The sequence below is a fragment of the Grampus griseus genome, assembly GCF_964374135.1.
Source record: "Grampus griseus genome assembly, chromosome: 11".
Classification (NCBI taxonomy): Eukaryota; Metazoa; Chordata; class Mammalia; order Artiodactyla; family Delphinidae; genus Grampus; species Grampus griseus.
The window spans coordinates 5666183-5685378 of NC_139005.1; the positions used below are offsets into that span (position 1 = coordinate 5666183).

The 19196-nt window shown below is 48.0% G+C and overlaps 1 protein-coding gene across 1 annotated transcript in view; it reads right to left on the bottom strand.

Annotated features, from left to right (window-relative positions):
- VWF (von Willebrand factor) overlaps positions 1–19196 on the bottom strand; it is a 138169-nt gene that overhangs the window by 116332 nt on the left and 2641 nt on the right. Inside the window, exons 3-6 of the mRNA XM_082665314.1 lie at positions 18762–18926; positions 9180–9282; positions 8690–8898; positions 940–1061 (exon numbers count right to left, since the gene is read on the bottom strand). Coding sequence (XP_082521440.1) covers positions 940–1061; positions 8690–8898; positions 9180–9282; positions 18762–18926 — 599 coding nt within the window. The remainder of the gene's footprint in view (positions 1–939; positions 1062–8689; positions 8899–9179; positions 9283–18761; positions 18927–19196) is intronic.

The window sequence follows — 19196 nt, forward strand, 5'->3', positions numbered from 1 at the left end:
GCAGTCCTGCCAACTCCCTCCCGCCCAGACCCCCTCCTCTCCAAGTGCGATCATAAAGGGTAACCCTGAAGGGGAAAGAGCTGCTAAGTACAGGGAGAAATAGGGCCATGTGGGGAGGGGCAGGAGAAGCCCCCATCTGCTCTGTCTCCGGACAGAAGCACACAGACAGGAGGCACGAGACCACAGAGGCAGGGAGTGGCGGAGGCAGCCACAAGCCAAGGAACCCCACGGCCCCCAGGAGCTGGAAGAGGCAGGGGGGACTCTCCCCTAGAGCCTCTGGAGGGAGCCCACCCTGCAGACACCTTGAAACCAAATTCCGACTTCTGGTCTCCAGACCCGTGAGAATACATTCCTGTGGCTGTAAGCCACTGGGTTTGAGATAATTTGCTACAGCAGCCTTAGGAAACTATTACAACATCCAAGCTGGGGGCATCAGGACTTGCCCCTGCCTCTCCCCACCTTCCTCCCTCCCCCCAGCTTTCTTCCCTCCCCCACCAGGAGGTAACCCCCTTCCTGCTGATGTGCTGGTGAGACCTTGGGGCCTTGCCCCATACTTGTGCTTTATAACAACCACTTATTGGGCCCTTACAAAGGAATGGTTTTCTACCCCAGAATTTCAGACAGGTGGCAGGTGATGATGGTGATATTTGGGGCTGAGAGGGCGTTGGAACATAAAACAGAAAAGTATAGTCACTCGCGGTACCAGCTTATTCAACCAGGCCCATCTTCAGAGCTCCAGGCCCAGGACAGTATTAGGATTAGCGTCAACGCGACTCTAGCCCCAGCTGGTTTTCAGGAGGAAAGCGGCCCGTGGGACACGGAGCAGCCAGAGGGACTCGCTCCTCCCCTGGATGGAGGACCTGGGACTGCATATTGTTCTGCCTCTTGACTCCAGAAACCCCGCACCCCGCAGCCCACATCAAGCCTGGGTGGACCCACCTTCTGCAGCTCGGAGGAGACATTGCACACGCTGCTGGGAGGGGACGCCCGCTGGCACCGCTGTTCCCCACTGCTCAGGGCCCAGGAGTTGGCAAAGTCGTAGGGGTCCGAGGTCAAGGTCCCTGTGGAGAAAGTTTCAGGAGGATGAAGCCACGGTCGTGAGACCCGGGACTTCTGAGTGAGAACGCTAGGTCTGTTGTCACCTGAATCAACTTTCTTTAGATTAAAACATAGGCATCTGTGGCAGGAGTACCCCAGCATTAACGCCACAGGGCACGGGCGCCCGGGTTCAGCCAGCGTCTGGTGGGGGGTAGCTGGGCGAATGGGCACAGCGAGGAAGATGCCAGGAAAGGCGATGAGGAACAGTCCAGCCACTCTTGCTTCTCGGGACTTTGCTCCCTTTCCTCCTTCTGTGAGGAATGTTCTCCATCCCCTTACTACCCTGACTCTCTCAATTTATTCTCTGAGATGCAGCCCCGGAACCACTTCCTCCAGGAAGCCCTTCTGAATTAGCTCGACTCCCTGTCTCCCTCCCCAGTCTGGCTGGGTGCCCCTTCTCTGTGCTCCCTCAGCACCCTGGCCATCCCCCTATCAAAGCTCTCACCATCCTTTGTGTTAGTATCCTTTTTGCTTATATTCACCCCCCATTCAACTGTGAGCTCCTTAATTCAGGGCACAGGCTGTGCCTCTTATCTCTAAACTCTTATCTGCTGGATGGCGGATACTCAACATATTTTTGCAGAATGAAGGTAAGAATGCGGCATGAACCTAAGCATCCGCATCACTGCATCCCTGGTGCTCGCAGAGCATCTGTGCCCTGGTGCCCACAGCAAACACGCTCCTATCAGCCACCCACAAGAGACTGTGAGGGCCTTCCGGGCCTGCATGGCCCGGTACCAAGTCAGTGCCGGATAGAACTGCTGCACCTTCATTGCAAAGGGGCTTAGCGGAGCAGCAAGGCAAGCAGTCCCTCTGCACAGCCAGATCTGGAAGTGAAGCACGCTTCAGGGTCAGATCATGCACCTGGAAATAGAAAATAAACTATCCCCGGAAAAAGAAAAGCAGGACTTGGAAGTATAGTGAGTTGGCCTCTGGGTGTGGGGAGCAGAAAAAAATGGCCCCCAAAGATATGTCCACTTCCTAGTTCGCAGGACCTGCGAATATTTTACGGCAAAAGATGTGATTGAATAAAGGATTGTGAGAGGAAGAGCTTATCCTGGGTTCACTGAGTGAGCCTTAAACGCAATCACATATGTCCTTAGAAGAGAGGGGTAAGGACTTCCCTGGTGGTCCAGAGGTTAAGACTTTGCCTTCCAATGCAGGGGGTGCGGGTTCGATCCCTGGTCATGGAGCTAAGATCCCACATGCCTCGTGCCCCCCAAAAGCGAGCAAACTAAAACAGAAGCAACATTGTAACAAATTCAATAAAGACTTTAAAAATGGTCCACATCAAAAAAAAAATCTTAAAAAACAAAAGAGAGGGGCAGAGGGAGATCAGACAGAGACACACACAGAGCAGGCAATGTGCAGACCGAGGCAGAGACTGAAATGATGCAGGCACAGGTCAAGGGTGGCTGGCAGTGGCTGGAAGAGGCAAGGCACAGACTCTCCCCAGAGCCCCTGGAGGAAGTGTAGTCCTGTCATCAACTTGGTTTTGGACTTCCGGCCTTCTAGAATTCTGAGAGAATAAATTTCTGTTGTCTTAAGCCATCAAGCTTGCAGTAGTTTGTTGGCAGCTGCAGGAAACTAATACATGGAGAAGCCAAAGGGAAGGGCACTTAAATCTGTGAAGTTTCTACTATGTGCCAGGCATTATGATAGGCATTCTCTGGGTTCTTAGTCACCACGCCACACAGGCTTGCCCACCTTTTAATACACCATCTCAAGGAAGAGGCGGAGAAGAGGCTTTGTGCTATGTGGGGAAAGCCCGAGAGAGAATCAAGACTCCTGGTCTGGTCTCAGTTCTCCTTCGATCGCCCTGTGTGATCTTGGGCTGATCCCATAATCTCCTGAGCCTGATTCCTCGTATGTAAAATGATGGGTTAGACTAGAGGACCTCTAGATCCTTTCCTGACCTTTTAGGAAGTGAAACCCTATGGACTAAATCTGAAATGAGACATAAGGATGTCTGATAGATGGAATTACAAATCATCTCGCTTATAGAAAAATCTCTGAGAGCCAGAGTTAAAACCAGCTGGGCAGGCTCCCATGATGTCAGGAAGCAGGGTTAACTGTCGAGTCTTTGCCAACCAAAAAAAAAAATTAACCCGCAGTCCTCTGAGAGTGATTTCCAAAATATCACCAGAGCCCTGACTTTTTGCCAACATGCACCACCTTCTCCCTAGGAACATAGGTCCCATTTTTAGTTAGTATTTTTTAATTGAAGTATAGTTGGTTTACAATGTTTCAGGTGTACAGCAAAGTGATTCAGTTATACATATGCATATATATTCTTTTTCAGATTCTTTTCCATTATAGGCTATTACAAGATATTGAATATAACCTGTGCTATACTGTAGGTCCTTGTTGTTTATTTTCTATACAGTAGTGTGTATCTGTTAATCCCAAACCATTTTTATTTTTTTAGATCTTAAAGCCTGGAGAAGAAGACATCTTAGGGCTGGGACTTCCATTTCTGGCAATATAGCACATTAGAAAAATCTGAAAACTCTGCCACTGCAAAGGACAAATATCCTGTTGAATCTGTGTTTAATCCCATTTTGAAAAGTAGAGGGAATGACAAGGGACAAAAAAGAAGGAGAAGAAGGAAAGGAGGAAGGGAAGGGAAGAAAGTTTAAAAGCAAGGAAAGAAAGTTTAAGAATAGAACTGGCAAATACGACTTGATGTTCTGACTACAGGGTATTACAGTGGGGGTGGCAATCTTGCCAACTAATGTGCTTGGGTTTTAACAGCTCCTTGGAGATTGATGGAAATGAGTCTTGGGTCTGCATGATGTAGGGAGATGGGCTTAGACCCCTTTGTGGTCCTGGCAGTCTTGAAGGACTACCCCCTCCATGAGAAAGCTAACAAGAAAAAAATTCACTCTGAGAAGTAAGAAAATAATAAGGAAGTTTATTTCCTTGGTCTGGACTCTGAATAGGAGGGGGAAAGTCTCCTCTGAGAATTTATAGTGATAGGAAAGCCCTCACTTAGCATTGAGATTCCAATTTATACTTCTTGTGAGATTCAGTAACTCCATATTAAAAAATTAGCATAAAACCCTTCTAAAGATGAGCTTACAATCCAAAATTATGCAACATATGCAACAATCTACTTCAAGCAAGACCCAGCAGACATAAAGATAACAAGATTCAAGCTCTAAAAACTTGAGATAATAAAGTTTTTGTACAGAGGTTATAAAAGAAATATATTTTAAATTGCTGTTATAAAGAAGAAATCAAAACTTGATAAAAGAACAAGACAATAAGAAAAATAATAGAGTTGAAAAGTGCCAGATTTACCTTCTAAAATTACAAATACAGTCAATGAAATAGAAAAGAAAAGTCAATTGATGGATTAGACATCATCTGTCAATTAGAGGCGAGAGAGAATTAGTGAACTGGAAGATAGATCTAAATGGTGATGTGCTGATAAGCCAGCTCTCTGGGGGGAAATCAAAGACCTGATGTGCTTGTTTCCATGGTGTAAATACTCCCACCATGGCCAGTTTCAAGCTACCAACATGACATTACTGAAAATGGAGCTGGAAAAGATGCACACGATTGGTTCTCACCAGCCAGCATGACCATACCACTCAAGCAACAAAGAGGGATAAAGAGATAGAAAAGTGGAAGTATGGAAAATAGGGTGGAATAAAAATATCCAACATATGTCTAACAGAAGAGGGAAAATGACTGAAATTTTCCTGTATCTGATGAAAGGTAGGAATCATCAGATTCATGAGTCACAAAAAGTCTCAAGCAAGATAATAAAAATAAAACCCACACATAGAAATAGCACAGTGAAATTTCAGAATACCAAAAGCAATGAGATGACTCTTACACAAAGCTAAAAGACACATTATCTGTGAAGAAATGACAATTAGACTGACAACATACTTCTCGACAGCAACAATGGAATAGCATCCTCAAAGCACTGTTAGAAATAACCAATGTCCTGGAATTCTATACCTAGCTAACATATCATATAAGAATGAAGGAGTGTTTGTTTCAGTTATCACTACCAGACTCTGAGTGAGGAACTACAAAGGGATGTTTTTTAAAAAACAGAAATTGAACCTACAAAAAATAGTAACATAAAAGGAGAAATTATGAGCAAAGAACCTGTTAAACATGAAGGCATAGCCAAAGAAGCACCAATTATGTAAAACTATGATAATAATGCCAAATTTAGTAGTTATTCAAACAAGGTGGGGGGACAGTGAGGGCATTATTCATATAGTAATGGGTAGATGAAGCAGACAAAAGGTAGTAAAAAAAAAATAGTAGACTTGAATAACACAATTAACAAAGGTAGTTCAACAAAAAGATACAGAATCTGGCACCAATCAGGAAACATTCTTACAAGCCTCTTAGATAGCCTCATCCACCAGAAGGCAGACAGCAGAAGCAAGAAGAACTACAATCCTGCAGCCTGTGGAATGAAAACCACATTCATAGAAAGATAGACAAAATGAAAAAGCAGAGGGCTATGTACCAGATGAAGGAACAAGATAAAACCCCAGAAAAACAACTGAATGAAGTGGAGATAGGAAACCTTCCAGAAAAAGAATTCAGAATAGTGATAGTGAAGATGATCCAGGACCTCAGAAAAAGAATGGAGGCAAAGATCGAGAAGATGCAAGAAATGCTTAACAAAGACCTAGAGGAATTAAAGAACAAACAAACAGAGATGAGCAATACAGTAACTGAAATGAAAACTACACTAGAAGGAATCAATAGCAGAATAACTGAGGCAGAAGAACGGATAAGTGACCTGGAAGACAGAATGGTGGCATTCACTGCTGTGGGACAGAATAAAAAAAAAGAATGAAAAGACATGAAGACAGCCTAAGAGACCTCTGGGACAACATTAAACACACCAACATTCACATTATAGGGGTCCCAGAAGAAGAAGAGAGAGAGAAAGGACCCAAGAAATATTTGGAGAGATTATAGTCAAAAACTTCCCTAACATGGAAAAGGAAATATCCACCCAAGTCCAGGAAGCACAGAGTCCCAGGCAGGACAAACCCAAGGAGAAATACGCTGAGACACATAGTAATCAAACTGACAAAAATTAAAGACAAAGAAAAATTATTAAAAGCAGCAAGGGAAAAACAACAAATAACATACAAGGGAACTCCCATAAGGTTAACAGCTCATTTCTCAGCAGAAACTCTGCAAGCCAGAAGGAAGTGGCAAGATATATTTAAAGTGATGAAAGGGAAGAACCTACAACCAAGATTACTCTACCGGGCAAGGATCTCATTCAGATTCAACAGAGAAATCAAAAGCTTTACAGACAAGCAAAAGCTAAGAGAATTCAGCACCACCAAACCGGCTCTACAACAAATGCTAAAGGAACTTCTCTAAGTGGGAAACACAAGAGAAGAAAAGGACCTACAAAAACAAACCCAAAACAATTAAGATAATGGTAATAAGAACACACATATTGATAATTACCTTAAATGTGAATGGATTAAATGCTCCAACCAAAATACACAGGCTCACTGAATGGATACAAAAACAAGGCCCGTATATATGCTGTCTACAAGAGACCCACTTCAGACCTAGGGACACATACAGACTAAAAGTGAGGGCATGGAAAAAGATATTCTATGCAAATGGAAATCAAAAAAAAGCTGGAGTAGCAGTACTCATATCAGATAAAATAGACTTTAAAATAAAGAAGCAATTTGCATTCTGAGATAATTTTTTTCTTGTCTTATATTTCAATTTATTTTCTTCTTTTTCTTCAGATGTAAAATATATCCAACACTTAATTCCAAAAGCAAATGTATTTATGACATTGTTGTCCAGCCCAGGTTTTTACACTCATATAACCAATGTGATAGGACCATAATTCATTATCTTTTTACCACTGAAAATTGTTTTATATATGTAATGACAGAGAAATGGCTTTATAATGCTGATAATGGTGGCAAAGAACTAATAGTTGGCTACTTCAATTACCAGTAATCTTAGCTGGATGAGGTCCTGCTTCACACATTTTGCCAAAAATCTTGCAACCCATCTGAGATAGAAACAGATGCACTACCCAGATCCCTTTCACACAGGACTTGATTTGCTCTTCAGAGTCTGTCTCAGCTACAGAGAACTACCTCCTGATGTCATACCCTCCTAGAGGCAGTACATATGCAGTGAGCGAATGGGGCCCAGACATCTTAGCCTGGTATGGAACATTCTGAGGGGCAGTCCTTGCTCTAGAGCTCTCCCTCTGCTCAGCTCTCCTTCCTCCCCTTCCTTTCGATATTGATCTCTAATAAACATCTTGTACCATAGATTCTACTGAGATTAAATAAATAAGAAAACATTCTGTTGGAGCATACATAGAGCAATTACAAAAGATCATGTACAGGCTTCCCTGGTGGCACAGTGGTTGAGAGTCCGCCTGCCGATGCAGGGGACACGGGTTCGTGCCCCAGTCCAGGAAGATCCCACATGCCGCAGAGCGGCTGGGCCCGTGAGCCATGGCCGCTGAGCCTGCGCGTCCGGAGCCTGTGCTCCGCAACCGGAGAGGCCACAACAGTGAGAGGCCCACGTACCACAAAAAAAAAAAAAAAAAAAAATCATGTACTAGGCCACAAATAAATCTCCCCAAATTTCTAATTTAAATCAGAAATCAATTTAGTGGCAAAAGATAGCTTTTAAAATTCTAAACATTTAAAAATTTTAAGTACAATTAATAGATTGAGAAAAAACTCAAAATGGAAATAGAAAATTCATAGAACTCAATGAAAATGAAAATATTTACCTATCAAAGTTGGTGTGATACAGCTAAGGCAGTATTTAAGGAAAGTTGATAGCCTCAAATGTACATATTGAACAATAAAAAGTTTAAGAAATCAGGGCTGGCGAAGACAGCAACAAATGATCTTACTATTCTCCAGTCCAATGAAAGGAATAATCAGCTGTTTCTCTACACACTTACCCCTTAACCGTAAAAAAGAAGGAGAACTTATACACAAATGTTCGGCTTTTGCAAAAGAACATCCCTCCTTAAATGTTTATGTAATTGAAATTATCAGAAGAAGAATAAAGATTAGCAGTGGTTTTCACATTGTCCATATTACTTCCTGTTGCTTGTGAGCACACACACGCACGCACATCCACATAAACTAGCCTTTTTGGACAGTGTAGAGGACACCCTTTTTTTTTGGCCACACTGTGTGGCTTGCAAGATCTTAGTTCCCCATCCAGGGATCGAACCCAGGCCCCCTGCCGTGGAAGCACGGAGTCCTAACCACTGGACCACCCTTTATAGATTTCATCCTCAAAGTTCCAATACAGTGGCTCAGGAGGATCTGTTCAAACCATCCAGCATTTATCAACCATCTGCCATGTGGGGAATTCAAGGCTGAACAACGTTGGGTCTGAGGACCCCCCCAAGATCTGGTTTGATGGGGGGTCTAGGCAGCGAAGTAGAACACTAAGAGATAAGGCTGGTGGGATAAATTGAGCTGAGGACTTGGGGAGGCTGGAACGCCAGGGGAAGAGTCATAGTGAAGACTGGTGAGCAGGACAGCACAGCCATGCGCTTGGGAAACGGTGTGCCAGAAAAGCCTACCTTCTTGAGTCCGGAAGTCATCCTCGGCAAAGATGTTAAAGTTGCCGCACAGCCCACAGGTCTTGTTGAAGTGTCTGTCTGACAGCAGGACTTGAAAGTTGCCGCTGCCATCAATCCTGGCCACAAAGCCGTAGGCCTCGCTGGACAGCTTGTAGTACCCAGCCTCAGTTTCTAGGTACAGCCCTTTGGAGGTATAGGGCATGGAGACCCTGGAAGGACAGGAGGAACTCAGGAAGTGGCCTTCTCATCCATTTCCTGGATGTCCCTCCACCCTTCAACCCAACCACGCTGCAGGATTCAGACCAAGGAACAGAGGCTGTGTGCCTAGTCCAAGCGTTGGGACACCCCCCTCTTGCACACCCTGCTCACTTCCTCTGGGCACATCTACTTCCTCTCTCTGGGCCCTGCTGCTTCATCCGAAAGACGATGGGGGAGTACAGGGGAATTATCAGGGCCCCTTCTAATTTGACATTTCTGGGCTCCGACTTACCTCTGGTCCCCCTGCAGCACAGTACCATTGACAAACACATGGATATCGAAAAATTCCCCAAGATACACAGAAAGGCTCACTCTCTTGCCATCTTGGAAGTCCCCTGAAAGAGAAAAGAATGATTTAAACTGGGTAGCAATTATTACCCAAAAAAGTGAATACATTTATTTATAATCATCATCTCTATAATCTTATCTCAGTGGAAAACTCCCCCCAAAGATCTAACAAATGGGCAACAAAAATGTCCCTAACAATCTCATTGGCTCACTCATCTTTCCATTCATCTAAAAATAGTTATCGTGTGCCTCTGAATACATAGCCCTCTAGTAGTCTCTCATATTTCTCAAAAGAGAAATGTAACATTCTGACCCCTTCCTTCTGGGAGTTTACAATCGAAGTATAAAGATAAACTAAGCATGAGTCAGATGCATTCTAAGGCAGTGAATCAAAGCCACCATGTGGTTACTGGTGACAGGAACACTGCGATGTGTTATTTAAAATGTTCTCTTAGAAAGGGAACCCTCCACACTGTTGTGGGAATGCAAAGTAGTTCAGCCACTGTGGAAAACAGTACGAGGTTCCTCAAAAAAGGAAAAATCGAGTTGCCATATGATCCAGTGAGCTCACTCCTGAGCATGTAACCAGACGAAACTATAATTCGAAAAGATACGTGCACCCCTATGTTCATTACGGCACTATTCACAATGGCCAGGATGTGGAAGCAACCTACATGTCCATCAACAGATGAATGGATAAAGAAGATGTGTTGTGTGTATATATATATATATATATATATATATATATACACAATGAAATACAACTCAGCCATAAAAAAGAGCAAAATCATGCCATTTGCAGAAACATGGATGGACCTAGAGATTATCCTACTAAGCGAAGTAAGAAAGAGAAAGACAAATACCATAAGATATCACTTACACGTGGAATTTAAAATATGACACAAATGAACCTATCTATGAAACAGAAACAGACTCACAGACATAGAGAACAGACTTGTGGTTGCCAGGAGGAGGGAGGGAAGGAAGGATTAGAAGTTTGGGATTAGCAGATGCAAACTGGTATATATAGAATGGATAAACAGCAGGGTCCTACTATAGAGCACAGGGAACTATATTCAGTATCCTATGATAAACCATAATGGAAAAGAATATGAAAAGGAATACATATACATGTATAACTGAGTCAATTGGCTATACAGCAGAAGTGAACACAACATTGTAAATCAACTGTACTTTGGTAAAAATTCAAAAAGAATAAATAAAATGGAGATTCGTGCGTCTCCTCGCTGTACTGAATTCGCTTCTCTGGGAGAGGTTTAGAGATAGCACAGGTAAAATGCCCCACTCCACGCGGGGAACTTAATAAGGACACAGATGTTGCCATTAGAGATGTCTGAATAGCCGAATACGTGATCAGATGGCCTCTGACGTCCCCGTCGTGAGGGGCAGATGCAGAGGCAAGGGTGATGGCGGTTGACATGAAAGCCGGAAAACAGGAAGAGACATTTTTGCAGCTTAATGAAGACCTAACAACCCCACCGCTTGAGGGCAGCCGGTGAAGACAGACGGAAGATGCTGGAGAAACAGGGGTCAACGTTGGGGGTGCCATGCCTTCATGCTCCTGAAGAAATGGGACGGGGACCCAGGTGGAAAGGTTAAGCTTGGAAATGAGGACATGTGCCTGCTCCTGGAAGCGTCAGGGGACTGTAACTCCAGCTCCTCAGCAAAAGACAAGGCAAGGGGTGGTGCAGTGGTTGAGAATCCGTCTGCCAAGGCAGGGGACACGGGTTCGAACCCTGGTCCGGGAGGATCCCACATGCCGCGGAGCAACTAAGCCCGTGCTCCACAACTACTGAGACTGCACTCTAGAGCCCGCGAGCCACAACTACTGAGTCCGTGTGCCACAACTACTGAGGCCCGCGCACCTAGAGCCCGTGCTCCACAACAAGAGAAGCCACCACAATGAGAAGCCCGCGCACCTCAACGAAGAGTAGGCCCCGCTCGCCGCAACTAGAGAAAGCCCGCACGCAGCAACAAAGACCGAACACAGCCAAAAATAAATAAATTAAATTAATTTAAAAAAAATAAAGAGAGAGAAGGCAAGAATGTCTATGGAACCAAGTGCAGGAGGCTTGGAAGGTCTGTCGACGTGACGTGCAGCTGCCACGGCTGGGGCCACTGATAAAGGAGCTAAGCAGGGTGGTCTCAGGACAGCCCAGCAGAGGTCTGGAAGGAGGTGTCCTCCAACCAGGGCTTGAGCTGGACCCAGGCTGCTGGAGGACAGCAACACCTGGTGCACACACACACACACACACACACACACACACACACACAGAACCAACCAGAATGAGCCAGAAAATAGACTTGTTTCTGGTAAGACTTTAGTGAGGGCCGTGGCATGTAACTAACAAGCCCATTCTAAGAATAGAGTCTTGAATGATATACTGTTAGTAGCTCAGGGGCCATCAGGAAAGGCCCAGAGACCACCCACAGCCCACAAGCCACAATCTGCCGGGTCCCAGACCAACGCTGGCAGGAGTTAAAAGAGATGCCAACCGCAGGGAAGGGTTTTGTCCTATCCCACTGAGGAGTCTTGTCCAAACTGCATTTTCACTTCCAACAGTTTTTGTAGCAAGCAAATCTTTCAAAAGTGGAACAGACTTTCTGACAGCAAGAAATTAGCCGAAGAAAAACAAAAATAAGTGACAAATAGGACAAATACACTCAAATGTTAATGGTAGAGTCTGAGTGGTGGGTATAGTGGTGTCCATTGTCCTATTCTTTTCACTTGCCCGTATGTTTGAAATTTTCCATAATAAAATGCTGGAAAACGCGAACAAATGGGAGAGCCCGGCAAGAGCCTTCAGTTTGCGGTCCCTCCCAGGAGCCTTCCCGGCCCCTCGACATGCACAGTGGGCCAAAGACTGAATCCCTTCCCGGCCTCTGCTGGGGCTGACCCTGACCACCACACCCCAGCCTGGAGGGAGCCCCATTCACCACCTGCCTGCTGGCAGAGGTACAATGAGCCCAAGAGGTTGGGGTCTCCTCCCGGCCACAGAACCCACCTCCTCCTCACCAGTACAATTCCTGTCCATCCCCAGGCTCAAGAGGGCTGGAGGGTTCTGCCCCTGCCTCACTAGGTAACATCACCTTGAGCTGGAGGCATCTCCCTCCTGGAAACAGGAGAGGGACCCTGGGCACCTCTCCTCAAAGGTGCTCCCTTCCCATCATGGGGATTCAGCAAGGGTGCCTGAGAGAGCTAGGCAGCCAGCCAGGCGTGGGGCAGGAGGTGGGGTGGTGGTGTTTGCCGGAGAGTGGGTGGGGAACGCTACCTGCAATCAGGCAGCTTGGGGTGAGCCACCATCCTGAAGTTGCTTTCAAGGCTTTCAAGGATGTAAGATCACCTCAACAGTCACTTGTTCCACGGGAAGCAGGGCTGAACAGGTGCCGTGGGGAAGCCGAGAGGTCACTACCACTATGAAGGAAGGACCTGAAGGCTGGGCCAGCCAAGACTCCAGCAGGAAGTCATTCAAAAGGGAGCCAGGAGAACGTGACAGAGCCCCGAGCCTCCCACTGTCGGGGTGCATGGGAGCTCCCATCTTTTCCAGGTAAAAGGTAATACAGCCTGACTCCACAGCCCGTGGGACCTGGGTCCACCGGGTAGCTGACACTCGGTGTCACTTGCATCGTCACACAGCTGCTGAGTGATGACGGGACTGGTAACTCAGACCAGGGCCTGGTTTAAGCATGTGAAGGGTGGGCTCTGCATGGTCCCAGGAGCGATGGCATCGGGAAGCTGAGGAGCCTGCCAGGAGCACCCAGAGCCCAGCACTGCGTAAGGCAGCAGCCCGTTGCTGGAGGTGGGGGTAGAGGTGCTGGGATCGGGACCCTCGGTGAGGACAGAACTGCAGGACCCTGTGGAATTCCACCCCCAAGGCAGGGGCAGCAAGGGGAGGTTTGGAAGGAGGAGACTTCAGAAAAGCAAACCGTGGCAGCATGAAGGCTTGGAGGCCATCTAAACAAGTGGCTTTGAAACGTTTTTGCTCACATATATCCAGACAAAACTATAATTCAAAAAGATACATGCACCCCTATATTCATAGCAGCACTATTCACAATAGCCAAGACATGGAAGCAACCTAAATGTCCACCGACAGATGAATGGATAAAGAAGGTGTGGCACATATATATAGTGGAATATTACTCAGCCATCAAAAAAGAACAAAATAATGCCATTTACAGCAACATGGATGGACCTAGAGATTATCCTACTAAGCGAAGTAAGTCAGAAAGAGAAAGACAAATATCATAGGATATTGCTTATACGTGGAATCTAAAATACGACACGAACCTACCTAAGAAACAGAAACAGACTCCCAGAAATAGAGAACAGACTTGTGGTGGCCGAGGTCGGGGGAGGGAAAGATTGGGAGTTTGGGGTTAGTAGATGCAAACTATTAAATAGAGAGTGGCTAAACAACAAGGTCCTATACTGTAGAGCACAGGGAACTATATGCAATATAGTTCTGTGATAAACTATAATGGAAAAGAATATGAAAAAGAATACATATGTGTAACAGTCACTTTGCTGAACAGCAGTAATTAACACAACACTGTAATTTAACTATACTTCAATAAAAAATAAAATTTAAAAAAAGAACATTTTTGCCCAGCAAGTGGAGTAAAAATGCCAGTAACTTCATGGCCCAGCGCATGCACCATACACAGTTCACATAACATTCCTACCCTAACCCTGTGCCAGGCGCTCTGGTACTTTCTGATGTCTTCTATTCTGTTCCACGTAATTTTTTTTCATGCTGGTTACAACCATTACATTCATTTTATGACCCATATGTTGTGACTCAGTTTGCAAAACACTGATCTATACTGACTCCATTCTACAGTTGGAGAAACTGAGGCCCAAGTTTACAACAGGCTTTCTCCACCTCGGCGCTATTAACACTGCGGGCCAGATACTTCTTTGTTGTGGTGGCCACTCTGTGCACGTAGGATAATTAACAGCATCCCTGGCTTCTACCTATCAGATGACACTAGCCTCCACCCCACCCCCCAAGCTGTGACAATCTAAAATGTCTCTAGACACAACCAAATGTCCTCTGGGGGAAAAAAAATCACCCTGGTTGAGAACTATTGGTTTACACAGCTAACACGGGCAGAGCCCACATCAGGGTTTTCTAACTCCAAGTACAAACCTCCCTTTGTAACACAAAGCCACCTAACGGGGCGTCTGAGCGCTCAGGATTCAGTTAACCACTAGCGCAGGACGGAACTCTCCATCAGCCTTATGTTTCATTTGCTTCCTTCCCTCCCTGCAGAACTCAGGAGGGCATCTGACGATGTGTAGCCATTAGGAAGATGAGCCAGTAGAAAATGCCAGGGACGGACTTCCCCGGCGGTCCAGCGGTTAGAACTCCGCGCTCTCACTGCCGAGGGCCTGGGTTCAATCCCTGCTCAGGGAACTAAAAATCCCACAAGCCACGAGGTGCGGCCAAAAAAAAAGAAAAGAAACTGCCGGTGAGCCCCGGGGCGGGAGGACGCTCCCACGGTCTGCAGACCTGCAGGCCCGCACTTCCTGTAACTGCCGCAAGACGGGCGAGGCATCCATCCCAGAGGAGAGCTATAGGGAAGCTCTTCCCGCGGCCCCATCTCCAGTCTGGCCTCTTGGATTCAGGAACTGAGGCTCTGAGTAAGGGAACAAGGCCTCCCCCAGGTGAGCGAGGAGCATTCAGGGAAGCAGGGGGCAGCTGGGAGCAGAGTCAGACCCGAGTGCTTTCTCTGAGCCTAGAGCGTGGGAGTCACTACTCTGTGTTTCTAACAAACACTCCATCCTCCCCTCCTGTGATTCTGATGCAGGCGATCACTGTCCGAAAGCTGCACGACAGCGATCTGGAGTGACCTGGCCACATACTGATAGGGAGGCAGAGGCTCACGCTGGGGAGTTCACCAGAACCTTGCTGGCTGTCCGTGGCTCTTTCGGGGCTGCCTTGGGAGCCACATCCCGCAGGGTGGCTCAGGGGCCACCAGAACTCCCGAGGTCTCTCCCGGGTCCCCGTGCTGGCCGGCTAGGAGCCTTGACCTGGGACCCTGGATGGAGCCTGCCGGACCGGGAGCCGACATCAGAACAAGGGGCCTCGCCTTGGCACCAGGTGGCCCTTGATGCTCAGACACAAACACTTTACCCAGGATGCGAACAAGGTTCACGGGAGAGGAACGGGAATTTGCGATTAGAAGCGAGGAAACAGGATGTCATTGGAGAACAATAGAGCAGAGACGTGTGGGAGGGCACAGCCGCGCCTGCAGGATGGAAAGGCAGCGTCCAGGGGTGCTGGGCCCCTTGGCACCTCCAGCCCCCGGAGCAGCGGTGCCAGCCCACCCTGCCGGGCTCAGCTCCTCAGATTATCCCTCTCCTGCCAATACCCCCTCCCACCCCTAAAAAACAGAAAAAGTAGTCACCCATGCTCTCTGATGTTAGCAGCACGATTTTGGGTGGGAATGAAACTATTCTACATTGAAATGGGATTGATCTACGGCCTGACTTAAGCCAACTACCTGCCAGAAAATTGACACTTGACAAGAGCAAATTGTAAGAAAAGGAGGACGCAGAGGGGGTATCCCACAGAGATGCTCTGAACTAGAGAGCCCTTCCATTCCTCCTTGGCCCCTGAAACCCAGAGAAGGATGGCCAGAGAGGCCAGACTTCTGACACCAACCCGCGTGGATGTGAGGCAGAGGGGTCAGTGTTACCCTGACTTTGACAGACATGCCCCCAAGTGCCCACGGTACATTTGTGACACCGTGGATGGACCTTGGAGGCATTGTGCTAAGTGAAATAAGACAAAGAGAGACAAATACTGTACGATCTCACATGTGGACTCTTAAAAAGCAAGCAAAGCAAATGCACTGTGACTTTTAAGGTGGAGAAATCCACGGAAATAAACATTGGGACCACCTGAGGAGGAAGGACCTGGGGCCTTCAGCTTCCCAGGGAAGGTGAGGGGGTGCTTTTTCCCTCCATTGCTGCCTCTGAAGCAAGACGGGTCCCCAGAGTTCAGAGTTCAGGATGACTTCCTCAATTCATCATGCCCTAGGGGTGTCTCTGGTCCTTTTCATCACCCGCCTGGTTACCACGGCCAAGGCCACCCTGCATCCCGCTTCTCTCCCTTTCAGAAGCATCTTGGCAAAGAACCAGTTTCTGCTGAGGCTCTACACTAGCCCCTCGTTGCCTGTGAAATCAAGAAACAAACTCCCCCATCAGACAGCAAGACGCAGCCCCATCAGCCTGCCCCCGTGACCCAGTCTTGCACTCCACTATTCCCCAGGCCTGTGCTTCTCAAACTTGGGGCCCCAAACCAGCAGCAGCAGCTGGGAACTTGTTAAGAATGAACATTTCAGGCCCCGCTCCAGATCCACTGACTTAGAAACCTTGGGCGGGGTGGGAGGGATGGAGGACCCCAGCAATCTGTTTTAACCAGCCTCCAGGTGAGCCTGATGCACGCTGGAAATAGGGAACCACGGCTCCCAGCACAAGGACCTCCCCACTGGGCTGCACGGCCCCGACATACACCCTTTCCAGAGCCTTCCCTGGGCTCCTGCTGTCCCCCCTGCATGGGGCATCCTCCCGGTCCTCTCTGCCCAAGCAAAACCCCCTCCTCCAAGGTCCGGCACAACGTGCTGTTCATGAAGCCAGCTCTTCGGTACAGCAGAGCACCGCGCTTCCTGGATCCCCTGTTCGGTGATGACAGAGACCCCCGGGAGCTAAGGAAACAGAGATGAATGTGACGTGGTCCTTGCCCTGAGGGATTCACGGAGGAGTAGGGGAAATGGCATTGCAGTGAAGTTCGGACTACTCAAGTCACGCTGGGATAGGTTTTCCAGCAGAGGCAGGGCAGGTGGGGAAAAGGCAGGGCAGGAAGGGGGTAGCCAGAGAAGCAGGAGAACCCATGGGACTTCCCTGGCAGTCCAGTGGTAAGGACTCCGCGCTTCCACTGCAGGGGCCTCGGGTTCGACCCCTGGTTGGGGAACCAGGATCCCACATGCCGTGTGGCATGGCCAAAAATTAATTAATTAATTAATTAATTTAAAAAGCAGGAGAACCCAGAGCTAAGGCCAGCTGTCAGCTCACCCAGCAACCAAGCAGAGCCTCGCCCAGCGGTAGACCCAGAGGGTTCTGCTCCCATCCTTCCTGACTGATGGAGTTAACACCCCAAGATCCCTACAGCCTACATCTCGTGTGAGGGTCTGGGTGTTGACCAAGATGCTCTCCTTGACCAGTTGTCCATAACCAAACCTGAGTCAGGCTCCTCTGAGCCCTCTCCTCGGTTAGGTGCCCCCACAGACTCTGTCCTTGGCCTGGTTAGTCCAGTTTTAGCAAGAATCCTGCTGGGTCAGTTTAGCGAAAATCCCCTACCCTCCGTATCTGATCATACTCCTTGTAACCCAGCCTGGACATCGTATCACCCCGGCCTCCCTTCAGCAAGAATCCTGTCGAGTTGGTTTAGCCAGAATTCCCCCTGATCCCTGATGTTTCCTCTTAGTCGTTTTCCACCAGCAGCCCACACCCAGCTCCCTGACTATAAGTCCCCACTCGTCTTTGTTATATTCGGAGTGGAGCCCATCTCTCCCCTCTACTGCAAAACCTCCATTGCACTGGTCCGTCCTGAGTAAAGTTTTCCTCGCTCTCCTTATAACTATTGTCACGAAAAATTTTGCTGTAACAGTGTAGGTCTGTCCGTTGCCATCTCCCCTCCACACGCCCCGCCGCGCCAAGGCTAAGGACTCCGCCGCCTTTGCTGGTTTTTGCTGCGTCCCTCACTCATGCACCACACACATCTCGTTAATTGTTGTGAAGGTCACCAAACCACAGTGTTCCATCACTGCCTCCAGCCCCACTCCCAGCCTTGGAAAGTGCCCTCTCTCCTTAACACAGAAGAAAGGTCCTCCTTCCTGACAAGCCCAGGATCGAAAGCCAGCTCTTCATTTATTATCCGTCAGCACGTGGGAGGGTCGTGCAACCTCCTTGGGCTTCAGTTCTTCATGTGTGAAGGGGGGTGACGGTACCTGCCCCTACATCTCAGAGCTGCTGCACAGGGGCAGAGATAACACGGGCATGATACCAGCACTTTGCCAGGAACACAGGAGGTGCTCGACATCAGCTGATACTCTGAATTCCAGCGAGAACATGCAACCTTCCTTCCCTTTTCTACAGGCTTTTGCTATTAAAAACCACCTTCTGGGTCATCGATTCTCTCGATGCTTCGGGGCTTCCGGAGCATTGCCTGGACCCAGAGCGACAGACTCAACCACTGGAGAAGCACGAAGACTCTCTCCATCCACCAGACTCCCACGGGTAGGGGCCCAGCGAGAAGCCGAGGGAATCCCCACGTCATGGAGAGGCCGTTCCCCACCATGCTCTCCGCTCAGGCACTGTCCTAAGAGTAGGAAATCCCAACCCGCAATCCCCAAGGCCCTCACCTGCCAGGGCTGAGCTCTGCTGTCCCCACTCCCCACCCGCCTCTGGGTTCCTCCCCTCAGGGCCCGGACTCACCTATGAGAGAGAAGGAGTGTGTCTGGCAGTCCCCCGCCAGGAGATAACTACAGCTTCCCTCAAAGCTGTACATGCTCTCATCAAAGGTGTTGATGGAATCACCTCCGAAGAGGCTGCATCGGGCCATCGACGACCTGCCAAGAGCGCCTTCTCCACAAAGGGCCCCTGGAGGGAAAGGCCACACGTGAGCACAGCTGGTACCACCAGCCCAAACCACTGCAGCCTGGTAGAAACGAGGCTGCGTCTGTTAGAAATTAGGCTCCGGGGAAGACCTTTCCAACCTCAACGACAATAAAGCTGTCGCTTTCAGTCCCAGAATATGACCCAGGACTCGGCAATAATGGAGGAGCTGCCTTCCAGGAGACCCGTTCATTTCAATGACATATATCCACTGATTTTAAATGTACTGCGTACTCATTAGAGAGAATCGGGAGA